Source organism: Crinia signifera, chromosome 1 (genome assembly GCF_055691185.1).
Source record: "Crinia signifera chromosome 1, ASM5569118v1, whole genome shotgun sequence".
Classification (NCBI taxonomy): domain Eukaryota; kingdom Metazoa; phylum Chordata; class Amphibia; order Anura; family Myobatrachidae; genus Crinia; species Crinia signifera.
In genome coordinates, this window is record NC_139217.1 from 339375073 (window position 1) to 339395715 (window position 20643).

General features: G+C 45.6%; 1 protein-coding gene across 6 annotated transcripts in view; it reads left to right on the forward strand.

Annotated features, from left to right (window-relative positions):
• Positions 1-1394: 1394 nt before the first annotated feature.
• Positions 1395-20643, forward strand: part of ACACB (acetyl-CoA carboxylase beta) — a 136474-nt gene continuing 117225 nt past the window's right edge. For 2 of the 6 annotated variants that reach the window (XM_083146023.1, XM_083146044.1), the window contains exons 1-2: positions 1395-1623; positions 12144-12663. In XM_083146023.1, the coding sequence (XP_083002149.1) occupies positions 12152-12663 (512 nt within the window). In that variant the 5' untranslated portion in view covers positions 1395-1623; positions 12144-12151. Of the gene's footprint in view, positions 1624-11939; positions 11976-12143; positions 12664-20643 lie in introns of all 6 variants that reach the window. The other 4 variants (XM_083146053.1, XM_083146062.1, XM_083146030.1 and 1 more) reach the window with 3 other exon arrangements.

Here is a 20643-nt window from a genome sequence, read left to right on the forward strand (position 1 = left end):
CAGTCAGTTATATAAAAAATATATAGCACAATCTGTCACTATCTCTCTCTATCTCTCTCTCTCTATCTCTCTCTATCTCTCTATAACTATCACACTGCAGCAGCACAAAATATAGCACTCTGTCACTAGGCCTCTCTATCTATCTCTCTCTCTCTCTCTCTATCTCTCTCTCTCTATCTATAACTATATCACACTGCAGCAGCACAAAATATAGCACTCTCTGACACTATCTCTCTCTCTATCTCTCTCTATCTCTCTCTATCTCTCTATCTCTCTCTATCTCTCTATCTCTCTATCTATCTCTCTATCTAGCTAGTACACTGCAGCAGCACAATTTCACAGGAAGGCACAAGTAGCAACAGGATCCAGGAAGCAGTGATGAAGCAGCGATCAGGTAAGTATGGAGCAAGTATGGAGCAAGGTTCTGGTCAGTATGGCGGCAGGGGGGTACGGTGACCGCACTGCACGCTATTCCAGACCGGAATGGCGTCTGCAGTGCAGTCACCGTTAGTTTAAATCCCCCTCCTTGGCTGTGATTGGTCCGTCGGTCCGACGGACCAATCACGGCCTTTGGGGGCGGGCGGGGTGAGGTGGGGTGACACCAGTGTCACCCTTACACCCCGCGGTGATTGGTGCTGTACTTTACAGCACCAATCACCTCTGATCCCGTGTCACCGGCGAACGTTATTCGCCGGTGACACAGGAAAACGCTGTAATTGGCTGTTCACACTGAACAGCCAATCACAGCGATCGCCGACGGGGGGGCGGCATCGCAGCCCCCCCTGGGCATGCACGGACATGTCTGCTGTCAGGGACAGCAGACATGTTGAAACTGTCACCGCGTCTATAGACGCGGTGACAGTTTAAATCCATGACGTACATTTACGCCATGTGTCGGGAAGTGCTTCCCGACCATGACGTAAATGTACGTCAAATGTCGGGAAGGGGTTAAGGTAATAGATGGTGGCGGCGTGGACCCAGCGTGGTGCGGGTTACGCTACGTAATTTCCATAGCATAAGCGGTGGCCGCAAAGATGAGGAAGTACCTTTATTTCTTTTACAGCAATGTTTTTTCAGTGATTCAAGTTTATTTAATGCTTCAAAAATGTTCTGAATAATAAGATAAGCTTCATGCCCATTTATAAGACATCGCTATATTCCAGTTATAAATTGCAAAGGAATTTGCTGCGCTATATAAGAAACTGTAAATAAATAAATAGTACATCAATAAATAGCTATAAGAAATACTGGTCTCCAGCATGGTGCCTCAGACAAAGACGGAAATATCTGCACAGTGTGAGGCTCTGGGGGATGATGTTGCTGAGATCAGTTCCTGTTGTCACAGTAACGTGGTGCAGCTCTGCTGTGCTCTGATTGGTGCTTCAGGCTGGTGGAATAAGGGGGGCGGGCTGCTGCTGCTGCTGACTGTGTTGCTGTGACAGTTGTAGTAGTTGCTGCCGCAGCTCACATATAAGTTGTCATATAGCAGCAGCCACACTGTGGAGTGGATGGAGAAGATGGCTTCATTATTGTGAATGCGGCACATTATAAGGAGAAGGTATGATTACTGGATGTTATCCACATGCAGAACTATCCAGTAGGCCATGCTTGCTGTGTGGGACGGTAAGTGCTCTCTCATCACTATAGTTTATCAATACTGAGTGCGATTACACATTTGCATATTTGTCAATCCAAATACTGCAGTAAGATGTTCAATTAGAAGCTGGAAACCGTAAGTGGGACATTTATAGTTAGATATATTGAAAACATGTCGACAGGGTTGGAACATCGACACAAGCATTAGGTAGACAATGGCAAGGTCGACAGTCAAAAGGTTGACATGAGTTTGTCTTTTTTGTCCCAAATATTGACATGGACACCATCAAAGTGTACCGCGTCCCCTCGCATGGCTCACTGCGCTCGGCGCAATATTCTATTCTCTCTCCATGCCCTAGTGGATGATAGGGCATTAAATACCGCCTGTCGGCAAATGTCGGCAAGAAAAGTGGAAAAAATCATGTCAACCTTTTGTTTTGTCGACCCAATGCTTGTGTCGGCCTTCCAGCCCTGTCGATCTTAGCTTAATGACCTATTTCATGCGTCGACCTACGCCATGTCGACATTCGGCATTCACTGGCAGGGGTTTGCGAATGGATATTACACAGTAACATCCATTCGCTGGACGGGGGAACCTCCCACATCTTTCGATGGTCACTGACCATCGAAAGATGTGGAAGGTGGATAAATATAAAAGTGACTTTCAAGTCACTTACATATGCGTGCACGCTGGGAAGGAAATTGGCGTGCAGCTGACATCTGGTGATGTCAGCTGCCCGCTCCCCCACCCGCGTCACAGCCTCATTAGCCTCTAAACGCCGTGCGTTCTCATGGGAAAGCATATAAAATGCTGGGTGTTACCATACGCTAATGGGGCCGCCACGCTGCCCCCTGCCCGTTGTCCTGGGTGCATGCACTCGGCGAACAGTCTGTTCGCCATGGGTGCACACACCCTGCGTGTGCACATGCACAATCACCGGTCCCCGTGCGAACACAGGGCGGTTGTGAAGCAACCAGAATAAGGCCATATATTTAGTGCTGAAAGCACATACCAGCTTATAAAATCCTTCTATTATTTTTTGTGTGTTGAATTAACTTGAGTATTGTATATGCAGTTTAAGTATGTATGCTCTGATATATGTTGGCTCGTGCGTGTATTTAATATACATTTTTACTTCTACTTACACATGTCTGACAACGTGATATGTATTACCATGTGGAGCAAAGGAAACAGCTTTGCGACTACATGACCTTTGCCACACATATTCCTGCTTCTCAGTGGAGCCTGTATTTTGGAAACCTTGGCACTAAATAAAGAGACTGGAGGAAAACATTCCCTGGCTGTTCCTCTAAACACTGCCTTGCTCTACTAGTTGTACTTCATAGATTTGCCATGTACCAGCATCAACTTCTCCCTTCTCACCTTTTCTATAGCTGCCAAAAATACTGTGCAAGAACACTGCCAAAGTCATTTCAGGGCACTTCATAGTTGTCCACCAACACATATATGCTGAAAAAAAAACTATAAAAATACACACTAGGGCCGGCAATACTAAATAATTTAATATTTTCCTGCAGGTTGTCATTCATAATGATTAACGGGTATATAATTATCAAATAATATTTGCGGGGGTAATTGCCAATATTATGGATTCCCCAAATGTGTGATGTAGGTCCCTACATTTTCGACAGTAGATGCTGTCAAGCTATAACCAAGTTTAGCCCTGACCACTAACAATAGTGTTAGGTGAATGGTGTCAGCAACTGTAACCTATGGGCTACATTCTATAGAAATTAGAAGAGGCTTCCTCCAGAATATATACTGTGTATGTGTGTGTGTGTGTGTGTGTGTGTGTGTGTGTGTGTATGTGTATATAGTCAAAATCAAATAGAAAGTCTGAATCACACAGTATTCAGCTGCATGCGATGCTGATGCACACCCCCGTTTAGTCAGTATCGCATAGAAAAATAGACTGTTCAGGCAAGTCTATCTTGACTATCTCGCCTATATAATGTTTTTGCCCTAGATCCAAATTGCAAGATAATCTAAAGGCCCCATACACTAATCCGACTTGTCATAAAGGGGCATACACACGTAGAGATGTATGCTAAATTATTTAGGGTAGTCAATTTCCCTGTGTACTGAGCGCCCATGGAGAGAAGTGATTTTGCTAAGCAATTTTGTTAAAGCAAAAAAAAAAGGGCGGGTAGTGGTTCAGGATGAGAGATCGCAATCACTGATTCTGTACACACAGAGAGATTTGCAGTCACTTGCTAAGCAATTTGACTAGATTTTGACTGCATGTACTGACTTAGCAGGCAAGGCGTAATCGCACGGGGTATACACACGTAGAGATCTGTGCTTACTTTCTAAGCAATTTAGTTAGATTGCTTAGAAAATAGCACAAAATCGCTCCTTGTGTAAGGACAGGTCGGACCAAATTTCCCCTTAGCTACACGAGAGAGCTCACTTACGATTTGGCACTTAGGGCTTTATTTTAGTTCACTCTTTCTGACAAAATCCCTCTTAAAGCTGTGTACACACGAGGGCGATAGGGGCTGAAAACGCTGGAAATATGGTCGCAGGCAACCATATTGCCAGTGATGGGAGTGTGCCCCAGCGATAAATCGCCGGGTGCGCGCTCCCGTTTTCACAGCTTGCTCCTGCGACCAGTTGATTAGCTCTGCGGCTCCCCCGGCAGAGGTTCCCTTTCATCAGCGACCATCTCTGGTCGCTGATGAAAAGGAGAAACTGAGCAATATATTGCTCAGCCATATATTGCTAGCAATATATGGCTGAGCAATATATCTCCCCCGTGTGTACGGGGCTTTAGATGGACAAAACCATGTGCACTGCTGGGGGGGGAGATGTAACATGTGCCGAGAGAATTAGATTTGGGTGGGGTTTTACTTAAAAGTGAGATCTATATTGCAGTGTAAAAATAAAGCAGCCAGTATTTACCCTGCACAGAAACAAAATAACTCACCCAAATCTAATTCTCTCTGCACATTTTACATCTCCCCACCTGCAGTGCACATGGTTTTGTCCATCTAAGAAGGATTTTGTCAGAAAGAGTGAATTAGAATAAGGCCCTTAATGAGCCATTTTTACATGCAATGAAAATGGTGAGAGGCAGGACGGCAGCAGTGGGTGCCGTGCTGTGCTGAATGTATGTTTCAGTCTGAAGTCAAACAGAATTACCCGTCAGGGGCCAAGTTAGACCTACTCGTAGAGCAGCAAATTCAACCCCTCTGTCGATGGTTGGGGTCTGCGCATGTGCAGACTCCGACTTCGAGCGCCTGAAATTTCGATTTGCTGGGGTGCTCGCTGCCTGATTGACAGACAGGGGACGTTCCTAGGGTGGACACCCGGCATTTCATGGACATGCCCACAAAAACAGGCACGCCCATAGAAATGCTGGGTGGGCCCCAGGGAATGCAGGCTTTGCCCTGGCAGCTCGGGCGAGCGGCTGACAGCACATGACGTCAGCGCCCACCCCTAATTTGCAGAAGACCGTGCGTCATAAGTAACCATCAAAGGATTTTTCCTCTGTGCGGACGCTTTGTGGGCGGATGTGTAAGCATACACATACATACCTCCCAACTTTGGAGTAGTAGTTTATTCCCCGCTGCTTAGCAGCCGACAGGGGGGACTCCCAACATCCCCCTTCACCGCGGGACACTGCCGGCCGCGGGAGGGACAGCGGGACAGGCCCTGATAATCGGGACTGTCCCGCTGAAATGGGGACTGTTGGGAGGTATGCACATCTGCTGGCAGCGTAGCGAGGGGATTTGGACGGGGTGGAGGATGTTTGGCAGGGTGGCATTAACCTGCTCGCTAGGCTCTGAATATACAAAGCCCAGCGAGCAGATCTGAATCTGCATGTGTATCTGGATTGGTACCACTTCCATCTCTATATGAGCCCTAACATGTGCCAATAATAATAATAATACTCATAATTTCACAATACAGTTTACACTTGCGGTATTTTTCTTTTCTGCCAGATGATTCATACAGAACATGTGTCCACCTGAGACAAAACAGTGCTTGTTTATATGTTTGATGTTAAATGTGTGACCTTCTTCAGGTGTCCTTACAACAAGCATTTCCAAAAGGAAATAAAAAAAGTGCCGGTAGCTTAAATTTAGAGGGGAATGTTGTAATCATGACAGAACTGATGAAAATGAGAACATCTTTGGTACAAATAAAATTCCCCATAGAAGAGTAAAGTTGCATAATTTTAACTGAATTTAAAAAAAAAAAGATTCTGTTTTGCACATGTACAGAAATTCTTTGTACACACGGTGCGATGTGGCAGCCACCAAGACCGGCAAGGGGCCATGCTGTATTTAGCAGCATGGCTTTCCTTTCAATCTAGCACAGTGGTTCCCAACCTAGGGTACTAGTACCCCTGGGGGTACTCTGCAGACCAGTTGGGGGTACTTGAAAATAATTTTGGTAATGGCGGAAGAAGTCTCCAGGATAAGTCTCCCATTGCCATGGAGACTAATCACTTTACATTACTTCCAGTTCTGTCTGCATCGTCATTAGCGTCTTCTCATGTTATTGCCTGATCAGCAATCCACTGGGAGCTACCTGCGCTGCCACAGATGGAGGAAGCAGTGGCATTAATCTTACAGACATTAGCAGGATGCCCGGAGACCATACATAGCCAGCGGCCAGACACAGAGGGACTAAATTCCTGACCACACACTACTCCTCAGCTACTCCTTAATATAAGGACACGCATAAGGACACACATACCGCTCACTTCCACTCCACTTGTAAGTACTGTGGATAGTTCAGATTGAGAGGAGGAGGTACTTATAAATGAAAAGCTTAATCAAGGGGTATGGGAGAGAAAAAAGGTTGGAAACCACTGATCTAGCAGATCAAAGCAGAAATAGACTTGCCCGCACAGTCTAATTCTGCTTTGGACCCCTATGCCAGGGGCCCACACATCGGGATCAGTTCTGGATCCAATGCGGTGGTACATGCGCGATTCAGGGTCACTTTCTATTTGATTTGAACTATATAGTCCACATCGAATAGACAGTGACCCTGAATCGCACCGTTTGTACACAGCGTAGCACTCCATAAAAAATAGGAATTCATATCCTTGAATATATAAATGCACACTAAAACAAAAAGAAAAACTAAGACTCATATCCTCTGTCCTTAGCACTTATAAAGTGGGCTTCTCTTTAAACAACTCCTTCAGAGACATGCCCCATACACATGGGGCAATGGAGCCTCCATGCTCAGCGATATAGTGTAGTACAGATCACTCAGCACACCGATGCACCAGTGATGTGTGCTGAGTGGTCTGTCATGACCAGTGTTCTCTAGTGAGAGAACGCTGGTGATAACTTGATTTATACTGCAGGCTAGAATGATCTAGCCTGGCGATAGCGACACGCGGGACCGAGCATTGCTATTACTATGGGGCATACACGCTGAGCGATTTGTGCTTAATTTGTAAGCGATCTAGCCAGATTACTTAGAAAACCCAGCTCAAATCTCCCTGTGTGTATACCCCAGTAGTTACTGCTTTAAAGGCACAGGACAGTTGTTGTGATCAGTTGGTTGTCAGGACTGTCCACAGTGTCCGCTCTTAGTGATTCAGTTCCCGGACACTGTGGCGCTGGCGCTTCACGCTGCCCAGGTACGGGGTACCACCTCCCCTGTGACGCTGCACCCACAATGGGGGGGGGCCCGCAACAATAGCGCCTGCAGACCCACGGCGCCCACAATTAGTCAGCGCCTCCCCGCCGTCGCGAGATTTGCAGCGCTATAGTTACCCCACTGGGGGGACTCCCAACTGCCCCCCTTCCGTACCTTTTTTCCTATGACTTTTGAACAGCCTGTAGTTGGAACTGAGTTGAAGAACAATTCTTTGATCTAGGATCTTGTGGGTCTTTTCCCTAGTATTTTATTACATCCAGACATTCCTTTAGGATCCTGTTCATGCGCTGACAAAGTAAATTTGGGACATTGAGGGTTATTTTGATTTCATCGGTCCCCTGCACGTTCGCACGGGGGACAGATTTTGAGCGCATGGGCAGTAATGCGCATTTGCAGATGCTTGGTGCGTGCAGGCACGGCGAACTGCATGTTCATGTCCCACTCACACCTAGCAGTACGGAGGGGAGGCATGGGGTGGCGGCGGGAGGCACATCCCATTGGAATGCTGGGCGTTCTCATGATAATGGCCCATACACATCTGTTCACATTCCCTGCAAACCCCTTTCTTAAGGGGGGATTTCGCAGGGCAGGGGGGCGGCGGCTACTTGCATTCTGGGCTGCGAGCACTCGCAGCCCAGCAAACAGGTCTGAATCAAGCCCCTACAATGGCTATCCCGCACCTGGAACACAGACTACAAATCAATCTAGAAAGAATATCATTTAAGAACATAAGTCAAGTCAATATTTGAAACATGTCAAAAGTTACAGTACAAAGTGCAAATATATAGTGGTAATCTGTGTTTACAGTATATTAAAATCAGTTTGCTTATATATTAGCATAGAAAATGAAATAACACAGTTAGTCACCATTTTATATAATGTTAAATTATTTCAAAAGCCTGTCCTGGGGAAGAATTGGTAAAAGTGTCATAGTGTAAAGCTCATACAATTCTTCTTGATTAGGGTCTTAGGTGTAAAGATCTGCATAATTTTATGTATCAGCGTTATGTACTAAAACTAAAATACATCTGCAGAAGGCTCATTGGGCTCTGCAGATTGCCCTCCCTATTATTATCAACTAGTTATCAACCCGTCAAAATGACAAAACAATATAACAGATACAGAATGTCAATGACGACGTCCATGAACACCCGATTGTTGCACGCAAGAATTGCTGTCTGACGCTATCTAGTCGCTGGGATGCACAACAGTTTAATTTCCCTCATAGAGGTGAGGAGCAGTTTTAGCCTATTAAATAGGAGACTAGGGATCATTCTGATCTACTGCGAGTCCATCCACGTCCCAATGTTTAGGGGACTACGCATACGCGTGGTCTATTATGACTTACATAGTCCCCGAGCCATTCACAAGAATCGGGGGAGGGGGGGGGGATTGACGGCAGCCACTCGCCCTGTATTTGTCACCAGGAGTTTTGCTTCATTACATTGAAAGTCCAGTTTCAATGAGGAGGCTGCAAAGTTTTGTATGGCGTTCCAAAAAGTCTGGATGTGTGGGCAGGTCCATAAACAGTGGTACAAAAATGTACTGTATGTAAAATGTGACTACCTATTTATTTTGAAATTTTTGACCCTGTCGACCAATTACAGGTCGAATTTTTGGGGTTGATCTATTAACTGTCTATCTAGACACTGTCTATCTAATAATCCACACCCACGGAGGGGTCATTTTATTTGAGTCGAGCCCCACAACTTAGTTGCCTTGGGGCTCCCAAAAGCCATAATCTGGCCGAGCCAATAGGGGTGAAATACAGTAGTAGAAGTAGGTCTAGGCCAAAATCACTGGTTTATCTATAATGGGCGCAGTGTGTGTGGTGCACACAGGATCCAGGGGACCCACAAGGCACACTCTGGACACAGTTTCTCTATACAAAGCCTCCCAAATCCTGTGTCGGCAGCAGTTGCAGCGATGCATAAATCACCAGGAGATTGGAGCACCCACTTTACCAGTGTTGCACACAAGCACAGAAGGAAAATCACAGGGAAAATGGCCCGTGCCCATTTTTCTAGAGACCTGCATTTGCGCATTAGACTCCGGGACAGTGCTAGACTCTATAAGGGGGCCCAGGCGAAAAGTGCACATGGGCCTCCTCCTCTCTGTGCCCCTGCAGTGTGCAGACATGCGTACATTTATAGGAACTACTCCTATTTGTGAGAATGCAGATAAACATACAGGTATGATGGAAGGTCTAAAAGTCACTTCAAAATTCCAGCTTACTTCCACATAAGGTCCCCCCTTTCATTAGCACCAAGCTTTTCTTTTCACCTGAAATACTGATTGTTTGAGCATCCTTTATCATTGATGAGGGCTGAGGGACATTGGGGCTGTTATTACACATGCCATATTTGTTTGTTTTTTTATTCCATGGGCCGTAGCTGTAGAAGTGGCATCTCAATAAAAGGATGTGCTTTCATAATCTCATTTTGCAGTTTCATTTGATCGTATTTTTATAATATACTGTACTAGCTGAGGTACTCGGAGTTGCTCAGGGTTGGGTGTGCAATTAGCATTACTTGAACTTTATTCTTCTTTTGTTTTAAGCTTCACCGCTTGCCATGCCCATAGTGTGACCAGCACCTGTCTGTGGTGGGCTCTTGGTTGTAAGCTAATTTTTTTTATTTCTTAAACCCCATGTCCTCGACCCCTTTTGTATTATGCAACTCTGCCATATCTTGTATCCCTGACCCCTTTTTTGTGCCCCTGGGACCCCAGCGGTGTCAGGATTGTGGGTTTTAGTGACTGTGAACCTAATGTAGACCCAATTAATGTCCTCTACGCCCTCTAAGTTATGCAACTTTGCCATATGTTGCTTCAACATGGGCAAGTGTCTGGACCCCTTTTTTGGGACCACGGCGGTGTTGAGATTATGGGTCTTAGTTACCGTGAACTTAATCTGAACCCAACCAATGTCCTCTACCCCCTCTATGTTATGCGACTTTGCCATATCTTGCATTACCGGACCCACTTTGTGCAATAGACTGACCCCTTTTTGGGCCCCCGAGACCCCCATGGGAGTGCTAGGGCTGTCTTATCCCCACAGTATTTTTTTCCCAGATTTTAAGTCATATGTGTACCCACTCTGGTGTAAATTGCTCCAGGTATTCCAGAGGGTTCTTGTGTAGTTTCACGGCGCCATGCTACTTCCGGGTTGTACGCTCGCCAAACTATCTAAAATAAAGTAACTTAACTCCATGCCAACGTGGATAGTTCATACCCCCACTATCCACGTTGGCACGGAGTTGATTTTAGATAGCGTGGCGAGTGTAAGGAGCCACCGAGCCCGCAGCTTGGGCGAGTGAACCGAGCCACGCAAGGGGACTCAGATGCACGGTGCCATGCTGGCGCTGTGAAACTACACAAGTGCCTTCCAGAGTTATGCTGGAACATATAAACACACACATACATCCAATCCATTTTTATATATAGATTCCATAGAATATTGAAGATTGCTATGAAGAATAAACGCATTTTTATAAAAATAATTTGTAAATATAATAGGGATTTAATTGCTTCTTAAGGCCCATACACACTGGGTGACTTTGAGCTGAAAGTCGTTTAAAACAGCAGGTTTCAGCTCAAAGCAGCCCAGTATGATGCAGGAGTGCGCAGCAGCGCTCATCGCCGGGAAAGCCGTTCATCTGCTGGTATTAGCAGCAGATGAGCGGCTTTGAGGACGGCTTTGCATAGCACTGTGCTATGCAAAGCCATCCTCCTCCCTCCGCCGGGCAGGGGGAAAGCCGCTCAGTGTGTGCTTTCCCCCAGCGATGAACGCCATCATCGCTGGGCATAGTCGCCCAGTGTGCATAGAACTTTACACATGTACAGCAGGGATTCACAACCTGGGGTATATTTGTACCACTAAGATACATCAGCCTTATCTTTTATTCCCAATAGAATAGTTAAAACGTATTCGTAAAATAATGAGTTGAGTTGCTTTTAATGACAGAAGATGTTGCTTATATTATCATTTATATGCATTAGGAATAATTGTATTAATCATACAGTTTAGGGTATTTGGAATAAGTGATAGATATTAACATTGTTAAACAATTACGAGAGGGGAAATAATAAGCTTTTAATAACATGCTTTAAGAGCGTCCCTGTATGCCTGCGTGACTTCAGTCAGGCTTATGGATGTTACAATTACATGGTGTGACAGGGTCAAATGATCATCGCTGTATGCAATACTCTGTTTAACAAGATGTCTAGACCTCAGCTCTGGTTATTCGGTCTTTAACCTTGAAAAATGACCCAGTTAATGTTTGTTTTAGGCTCATTTTTTGCAAATCACTTCACTATGAAATTGTGACATGCGTTGTTTTGGCAGTATATATAGTCTGGTCCTGTCATGCATAGTGTGATTTATGTCCCCTAAATGACTGACTTCAGTATGGCTTCAGAGTAGCACACTAAGCAGCTGCATCTGTGATTTTTGACGCTGCACACAAGGGAGCCAGATCAGTTCATCAGAGGAGGCGTATCCCTGGAAAGGTGGGCGTGATCGCACGATTGCATCATCATGCCCCCAACTACACAATGCCATTATTGCTGGCATTGTAAAGTGGAGGCAGGGCCAGAATGACACAATTTTGGTAGAGTAAGTAATAGCAGTATATATATTAACATCCTAGTGTATTACATTTTGCTCATCTTGATTCAGTTCTATTTTCATTTTTAGGATACAATGAATAATCTAAAGGCTATTAAGGCAAATGTAGGTATGATAATTAATTTACACATTAACCATTTTAGATGCTTCTTTTCAGAGTAAATATATTGTAAATTTATTATGAAGTAATATTTTATAATTCTTTAAAACGCTTTGATGGCCTACATTTTTGGATGGTATAGGCTTTACCCTCCTCTCCTTTTTTGTTTCTAGGTTTCTGAATGTGGTTTTGGGCCTGGCCGTCATTACTAGTTTTGTTATGGTTAATATGGAAAACCAGGAAGAGAATAACCTGTAAGAAATACCAGATATTTTATCATACTTGCGGAACAGTTATGGAAGCAGACAAGGAACATACTGAACATTTACAACCAGCTGAGGCTGCTGGTCCATCTGAGACAACAGAATGTCCAGAAACACATGTGGACACTATTCCCTCTAGTCAGACACAAGATGTAGACTTACCACCAGCCATACCACCTCCTGTAACACCAACGCAGAAGAAGCTGAAATTTGCCCCATCCCAAGGAACCATTGCAGAACCTAAGAGTACACAGATAAAGAAACCACCCCTCTCGCGATTTATTTTGGGCTCTTCTGAGGACAACTCTGATGACGATGAATTCTCTGGTGGCTCTTTCAAAAGTTCTAGAAAAAGCAGCTTTTCCAGCATTGGTTCCCAGACATTTCTATCATCACTGCCAGAAACAGAGCCACTGACTACAACCATAAGGTAAGAACATCTTTTATTTATTTATTTGCAGTTTCTTATATAGCGCAGCAGATTCTGTTGCGCTTTACAATTGTAAGCAGAGATAAAACAAACTGGGGAACAACAGACAGACTTGGAGATAGGAGGGCCCTGCTGCAAGCTTACAATCTATAGGGACATAGGAGGGAAACACAAGGGCAGGCACCAGTAATAGCATAGCTTGTAGGTCCAAAAGTGAAGCTATATAATACATAAGTGCCTCAGAGGGTTATGCGTATGGAACTTAAATATGACAGGCTTGCCTGAAGAGGTGAGTTTTCAGGGAGCGCTTGAAAGTTTGGAGGCTAGTAGAGAGTCTTATTGTGTGTGGAAGGGCATTCCATAAAGTGGGAGCAGCCAGATGAAAGTCCTGTAATAGTGAATGGTGATCCGTGCATAACGGAGTGGTTGAGACAGGAGATATTTTGTGATAAGTAAAGAGATATATGCTGGTGCAGTATGGTTTATAGCTTTATTTGCGAGTAGAAGTGTTTTATATTGAATACGGAGAAACACAGCTAATCAATGGAGGGACCGGAGCGGATCAGCAGACGATGAGTGTCTTGCTAGGAAGATCAGCCTAGCAGCAGCATTTAAAATAGATTGCAGTGGCGAGAGTCTGTTCTTGGGAAGACCAGTTAGGAGACTATTGCAATAATCAATGCAGGATATAATGAGTGCATGGATAAGAGATTTAGTAGTGTCTTGTGTGAGATAGGGTCGTATTTTGGATATGGTTTTTTTAGATGTATGTAACAAGATTTTGAGACAGATTGAATGTGGGGAACAAAGGACAGTTCAGAGTCAAGGATGTGGGGTAGGGTAGATTGTCAAGTTGTTAACAGTGATGGAGATATCAGGATGGTAACTGTTCTTAGCTGGTGGGAATATAAGTAATTCATTTTTGGAAATATTGAGTTTGAGGTGACGAGAAGACATCCAAGATGAAATCGCAGAGAGGCATTCAGAGACTTGATAGATAGATTTGAGTATCATCCGCATATAAATAATACTGAAATCTGAAAGAGCTGATGAGTTATTTTCTTTCAGTATCTTTTGTTCCAGTATCATAATCTTTATGATGATACCCATATGTGTGAACTATGTGTGACAGAAAAATGTATATACCACAAAACAAAACAAAAAATAAATCTGGATTTTTCCAATGTAAAGGTGATTTTAAAGATTACTCCACTGTGATAGGATGGGCTTTCTTTGCCAATGAGTTGAGCCTCTTATTGCCATCACTACTTGGCTACCTGGCAATTATCAAATTTAAAGCTGGCTATACACTAAATTATTATTATTATTATTATAATTGTATTTATAAGGTGCCACAAGTGTTTCGCAGCGCTGTAAAAAGGAACAAAGTACAGGAACAAAAGTAGAGTACAGGTAAAAAGAGCATAACAATTCAATACACATTACATCTTAAATGTATGTAGATTATGCGTAGCCTGATCCCCCAGATCAAAGAGACATATCTGGTACGTCATCTAATGTGTACCTATGCTATGCGTGCTAACGCGGTCACTACCGACATGCCCTGTCAGCCCTGCTTTGCTAGCAATGAAATGTTGCAGACTACAGCATATTACATGGCTCCCCCACCCCCTCTGATCGCAGTACAAATTTGTACTCAAAATGGGCAAAACCATGTGCACTGCAGGTGGGGGAAGATGATTCATGTGCAAAGAGAGTTAATTTGGGTGGGGTGTGTTAAAACTGAAATTTAAATTGCAGTGTAAAATAATGCTGCCAGTATTTACCCTGCACAGAAACTAAATAACTCACACAAATATAACTCTCTCTGCACATGTTACATCTGCCCCACCTGCAATGCACATGGTTTTGCCTATTTTGAGAACAAATGTGTACTGCGATCAGATCTGAATAAGGGCCTAGGTGTGTACCCAGATCAAGGGCCAAATGTAATGGGGTGTGAGAATCAGAAAGTGGGAGATTTTGGGAGAGTTTTCCCACCTTTTTAAAGCAGTAATAATTTTCATGGCAAAATAAACTTTTTTTGTTCAGTGTAAATGACTGAATAAAAGCGGTCAGCGGCTGCTCTCTCAACATGACAGATTTGCAGCTGCGCAGGCCTCCTTTATTCTCTGCACTCCCTTCAGACCCTGTTTGTAGCAGCAATTTACTTAAATTACAATGATTTCAAAACAGATTGAGCAGCAGTGGCAAACGTAGGATTTTTAGATTTTTAGAGGGGTGTTTCCAAATGTAATCCAAAATCTGCCACTCTGCAGCACATTGGAGAAAGTGCGAGAGCTTTAACAGCCTTGAAAATTGGTCTTTTTATACACTGGATACTGTATGGAATACATAATTAATATTTGACAGTACATATTAGTGTTCCTTCTAAAAACCAGGGCGGGCAGCGTAAGGGGGGCGGATCTGGCCTACTGACGTCACGAAAAGGGGCAGGCCCGGCTGCCGCCATCACTGCAGGGGGCGGACCCGGCCCCTCCAAAAGCTCTGCACTGCCGGGGAAGCACTGGGCATCGCCATCTATGGGAGCGCTGGGATTCCCCGGTCACACCGGCGAGGTCAGAGGCAGGCTTTTTGAGCGGGGCACTGCTAGAGGGGCAGGGTGCATTTTTCCCTTTAAAAAGTTTGCCTTGTCCTCTCCAGCACTGTCCCTGCTGCTGGCTCTGGTCAGAACAGGAGATATCACAATAATAGGGAGATCTCACACATGCATAGTACAGCAGCTGGAGGGAAGAGGGAATGCAGTGCAAGTGCAGCGCCATTAAAAAAAAAAGCTGCACTTTTCTCCCGAGAGAGGAATTAATGGTGGTCTTGAAAACAGGCTGCATGATAATACATGTTAATGATACAGGTGTCTGCTTCTCCACCTTATTATAGCAGTAGGAGTGGGTACCGCTATTTATCAAACGTTAAAGGCACCTTCATACATATGACCCAATGAGCACTGTTTTTCCTTCCCTACCTCCTGTCAGTGTGGAAACAACAAGTTGACCTTGAAGGCAAGAAAGGACTTTAATTCTGCAGCGTGATTTTGAGTGCGTTGCACAATATGTCATTCTTGGCACAATACACCACCGTCACGTCACGTCACCTTGTTTGACTCACACAGAATGCTCATCTCTTTTTTTTGGCAAGCAGAGAAGACAAGTGTGTCTAGTGTATGTTAAATTATTATTCTGTAGATGAGAAAACAAAAATGAACAAATGGAATAAGCACAGTCTGCAAACAGAAAAAAAGTGCTTGAAATAACTTTAGAAGTGCCTCTGAAATATTCACATTTATTTAGCATTTACAGCAAGTTTTCGTGAAAGTTTCATATCAAGTATATGTTGGGCATACTGTACATTATATCATTTTCTGGGCGATTCATAGCCGCAGATGACCAATGAATATTCCACAGCATAACGGTGAAATGTCTCCTCCCAAGGGCGTAACTACCATAGGTGCAAGGGTTGCAGCTGCTATGGGGCCCAGAGCTGCAGGAGCCCATCTTTGCTGTCTAACTAATATGTTTTCCATACATTTCTCACCATCAGTTGCTAAATAAGGGGGCCTTACAAACTTCTGCTATGTGGCCTAGGAATGTATAGGTACGGCCAGGGCTATTTTTGGGCCGGAACGCCGTTCCTGAAGCTCTTCTGCAAAATGATGTCATCAGGAACGGCGTTCCGGGACCTCTGCGGCCTGCCCTGCTGTCTGACTCAGTCCTCCTTCGCAGAGCTGTAACTAGGGGGGCTGGGGGGGGTCACGCGCACCGGGCGTGGGAGGGGGGGGGGGCACAAGTAAACTGTGAGTGTGTCTGTCACTCACTTGTTATCTCCGCCGGATTCTTCCCCCCTTGTGACGCCGTGGGGGTTACGTCAACGCAGGCGCTGCCTACGCGTCATAGCAGGGGGAGGACTTGTTGGCGGAAAGACAATCAGCGCACAGGAAGTTCTGTTCTTTCCCGTGCGCGCAGAACGAGGCAGCAGCCGCAGCACTGTCTACAGCGGCTGCCAGCGCGCCATCAGGCCGCCCCATTCTCCGCATTCAAGGAGCCGGGGGGCGCAGGAATTCTATAGCAGCGGCAGCAGGAGTGACAGCGGAGAACGCTGACAGCTGCGACAGCCACATCACACGCCCTGCTCTGCTGGTCACCAGTTTTCCTCTGACCTCTCATGACTTGCAGTAAGTTATGCACGGTACATATTGGGGAGAAAGTGGGAGCCAGCGACTGTTTTGAGAAATGAAATATATATTTAACCCTCAGTCACTGACTCTCTGAAGGTAAATTGTTATTAACCAGCTGCTGACTGAAAGAGTCAGTGACTATGGGATAAATATATATATTTAGTTTCAGAATACAGTGTGTATATATAATAATAATAATAATAATATATCTATATATATATATATATATATATATATATATATATATATATATCTTAATGTCATTGTTTATTCAGTGTTTTTTATATATATATATTTTTTTTTTGGGGGGGGGGGGGGGGGGCACTAAATGAATGCCCCGGGCACCAGAAACCCTAGTTTCGGCCCTGTCCTTCTGAGAGGAGAGCGCACCGCGCATCTCTCCTTCCCAAGTTCCCTTCACTGTGCTAGCCACGACCCTTCAACTGTGTCCCTGTCATCAGCCAATCAAAGCTCGCAGGCCGGGTCCTGATTGGCTGCCGTGAGCCAATCAGAGCTCGCGTGTCGCAGACCAATCAGGAGCTGGCCCGCGAGCTTTGAATGGCTGATGTCACAGTGAAAGGAAGGAGAGACGCAGATGGGGCATCTGTCCATGTAACCCGGCGTCGGACGTGTGTGGCATCACTGTACGCGATCTGCAGCCTGCCTCCCGGACAGCTCATGAGGAGAGGAGACATGGCTGCTGTTGTAAGCTGGAGCCTGTGAGTCAATGAAATCTGTGGTGGCTGTTAGCTTTGGGGATGGGATTGTGCTGCCTTTGTGTGTGTGATGCATGCTATCACTGTGTATAAACTGTATGTATGTTGCTAGTGTGTGACTGGGGAGGGGGCCTACTGTATGTGTGTATTTGAAGGAGCTCTCAGTGTGAGAGAGGTGGTCAGAGTTGTCAGGGGGGTGTTTTTGTCACATTTGTTAGCATGAGGATAATAGGAGTGTGTGTCAGTGTTTTAAATCAGGGGGCACCAAGGCACGTGCTTCCCCTGTCATTTTCAGGCATTTTTTCTTCTCCTGCACTGCTGCGGCGCAGGCCCTCTTTGAAATAGTATGTGATGCAGCTGCAGCAGCATAACCGTCAAGTGATTAGCTCAGCCCCTTCACCCTCCTTCCTCATCCCCCAGCGTGTCGGCTGTTTCTCCGCAGAGAACGGTACTTCATGGCTAGCGGGGGCATATGTGTATCTAGCACTGCTCTATTGGGGAATATGAGTATCACGCCCCCTGCTTTTATTGGCTGCACCCCATGTGGCCACAACCTTTTTGGTAAGCGCTTTCGGCACATGCCACTAAGTATTTTTTTAGACTTGTACCACTGGTTGGGGGGCATTGTTTATCTGGCACTGCTGGGGGGCATTGTGTATCAGGCATTACTGCGGGTATTGGGGGCATTGTGTAACTGGCACTGCTGGTGGCATTATGTGTATATATGGCATTACTGGTGGCATTATGTGTATATATGGCATTACTGGTGGCATTATGTGTATATATGGCATTACTGGTGGCATTATGTGTATATATGGCATTACTGGTGGCATTATGTGTATATATGGCACTGCTGAGGGCAGTTTGTGTTAAAAAAAGTTTATTCAACAATTGATGCCCCACCTCTTTGGTAGCTCCACCCACATCACCGCCCACTTCTGCCCCGCCCACAGTTCCTGAACCTATTTTCCTACAAAAATAGCACTGGGTACGCCTCTGTCCCCTCCCCAGGGCAGGAACCCAAATAGTATGTGATCATCACTGTGAAAGATATCTTACACTGTAAGCTCATGTTATCTGATGGGCATGTGTGCGTGTGTGCAAGATCATTTCCTCCTCTGCAAAGGCATCCCTGGCCACACTGTAGCCCTGCACACAGTGAGGAGCTGGGGCGATGCCCACGTGGGTAAGTATTGGACATGCTGCCGAAATGGCAGACTAATGTCCAAGGATTTTGCTCACCCCCTCAGGAGGGATGTGGATTATTAGACAGACAGTCAATGGGCTTACCCCAAAAGGTCAACAGGGTCAAAATGTCAACATGAAAAAAGATAGACGTGAGTTTTTCACATTTTTTATTGTCCATGCCGACATGGACCCCCAGTTAGTGTAACGCATATTGCCATGCTTCAGGCTCTGTGCCTTGCTGCATTTGACACACTATTATCTATTACAGTCTCCCTCTATGCCTCTAAGCCAGTTAAAAAAAATCATAAAAATGTGCCTACCTTTTACATGTTGCTATTTTGACCCTATTGACCTATTGCATGTCGACTTTTTGACCCTGTCGACCATTTGGGTATAACTATTGACTGTATCTAGACACTTTAGATCAGGGGTCTTCAACCCATGGCCCGCGGGCCACGAGTGGCCCGCCGAGTTGTTTTTACTGGCCCGCCAGTTAATGCTGTTTAAATTAAAAAAAAAGCTGTTTAAAAAAAAAAACCTTTCGCGCTAGTCCCTTAACAGTGGGACGCGGCGGAGGTGGATGTGCTGGCTGGGGCAGGTGGGACTGTGTGCAGACATGCTCATTGTGTATTTCCTGACGCTGGCGCCGTGCACCCCTCCCGCCGGCTCCCTTTCACAGAAGACAGCCGGGAGTGACAACAGCCGCCAGCCTCTGACGCCGCGCACCCTGCTGCCAGCCTCTGACACTGCGCACCCGTCCCTGCCTGCTCCTTTTAAGTGAAGACAGCCGCCGCCGGCAGCAGCCCTCTGCCAGGGACACTAAGATTAATGCAGGTATCTTAGGGAAGGGTTCTTTGCTGACTGGGGGGGGGGGGGGGGGGGAGGTGAGCTGGCTGCCTTTTGCAATGTTGTGCTGGACATGGGGTGGGGGGGGTGGCTGTTTTGAAATGTGGTGCTGACTATGGGGACAGTGCTGACTATGGGGGAGGTGGGGCTGGCAGTGCAATGTGGCCCTGTGTATGGGGAGGGTGCTGACTATGGGGGGAGGGGGGCTGGCAGTCCAATGTGGTGCTGATTAAGGGAGGGCTGGCATGCTGTCCAATGTGCTGACTATGGAGGGCAATACTAGGGCATTTTGTGAGGGACACTATTGGTGGCATTTTGTGAGGGACACTATTGGTGGCATTTTGTGAGGGACACTACTGGTGGCATTTTGTGAGGGACACTACTGGTGGCATTTTGTGAGGGACACTACTGGTGGCATTTTATGAGGGACACTACTGGTGGCATTTTATGAGGGACACTACTGGCGGCATTTTGTGGGAGGCACTGCTGGGGGCATCATATGCATAAGCAGGAGTATTGGGGGCCTTATAGTGCAAGGTGCAATGGGCATCATGGTGTGAAGCATAATGTGCAATGGGCATCATGGTGTGAGGCATAATGTGCAATGGGCATCACAGTGTGTGGCATAATGTGCAATGGGCATAATGGTGTGTGGAATAATGTGCAATGGGCATCACAGTGTGTGGCATATTGTGCAATGGGCATCACGGTGTGTGGCATAATGTGTAATGGGCATCATGGTGTAATGGGCCTTCATGTTTATATGTCACTGTATGGCCTTTAGACAGCCAACTTAAGCGTGGAAGGACAACAACCATTCCTGCGGTAACCAATGTCTGGTCATGCAGGTTGCAAAATGAGGTGTCAGGTAATTGTTTTCCTGCTAGTTCACACTCTTATAATTAGCCCATGCCCCTTATAATTAGACCACACCCCTTTTTGGGAGCACACGCCTTAGGCGCGCGCAATTTCTATAAATACCATATTATGTATGGGGGGCTGCATTTTTATTCTGTTCGCACTGGGACCCTAATTGTT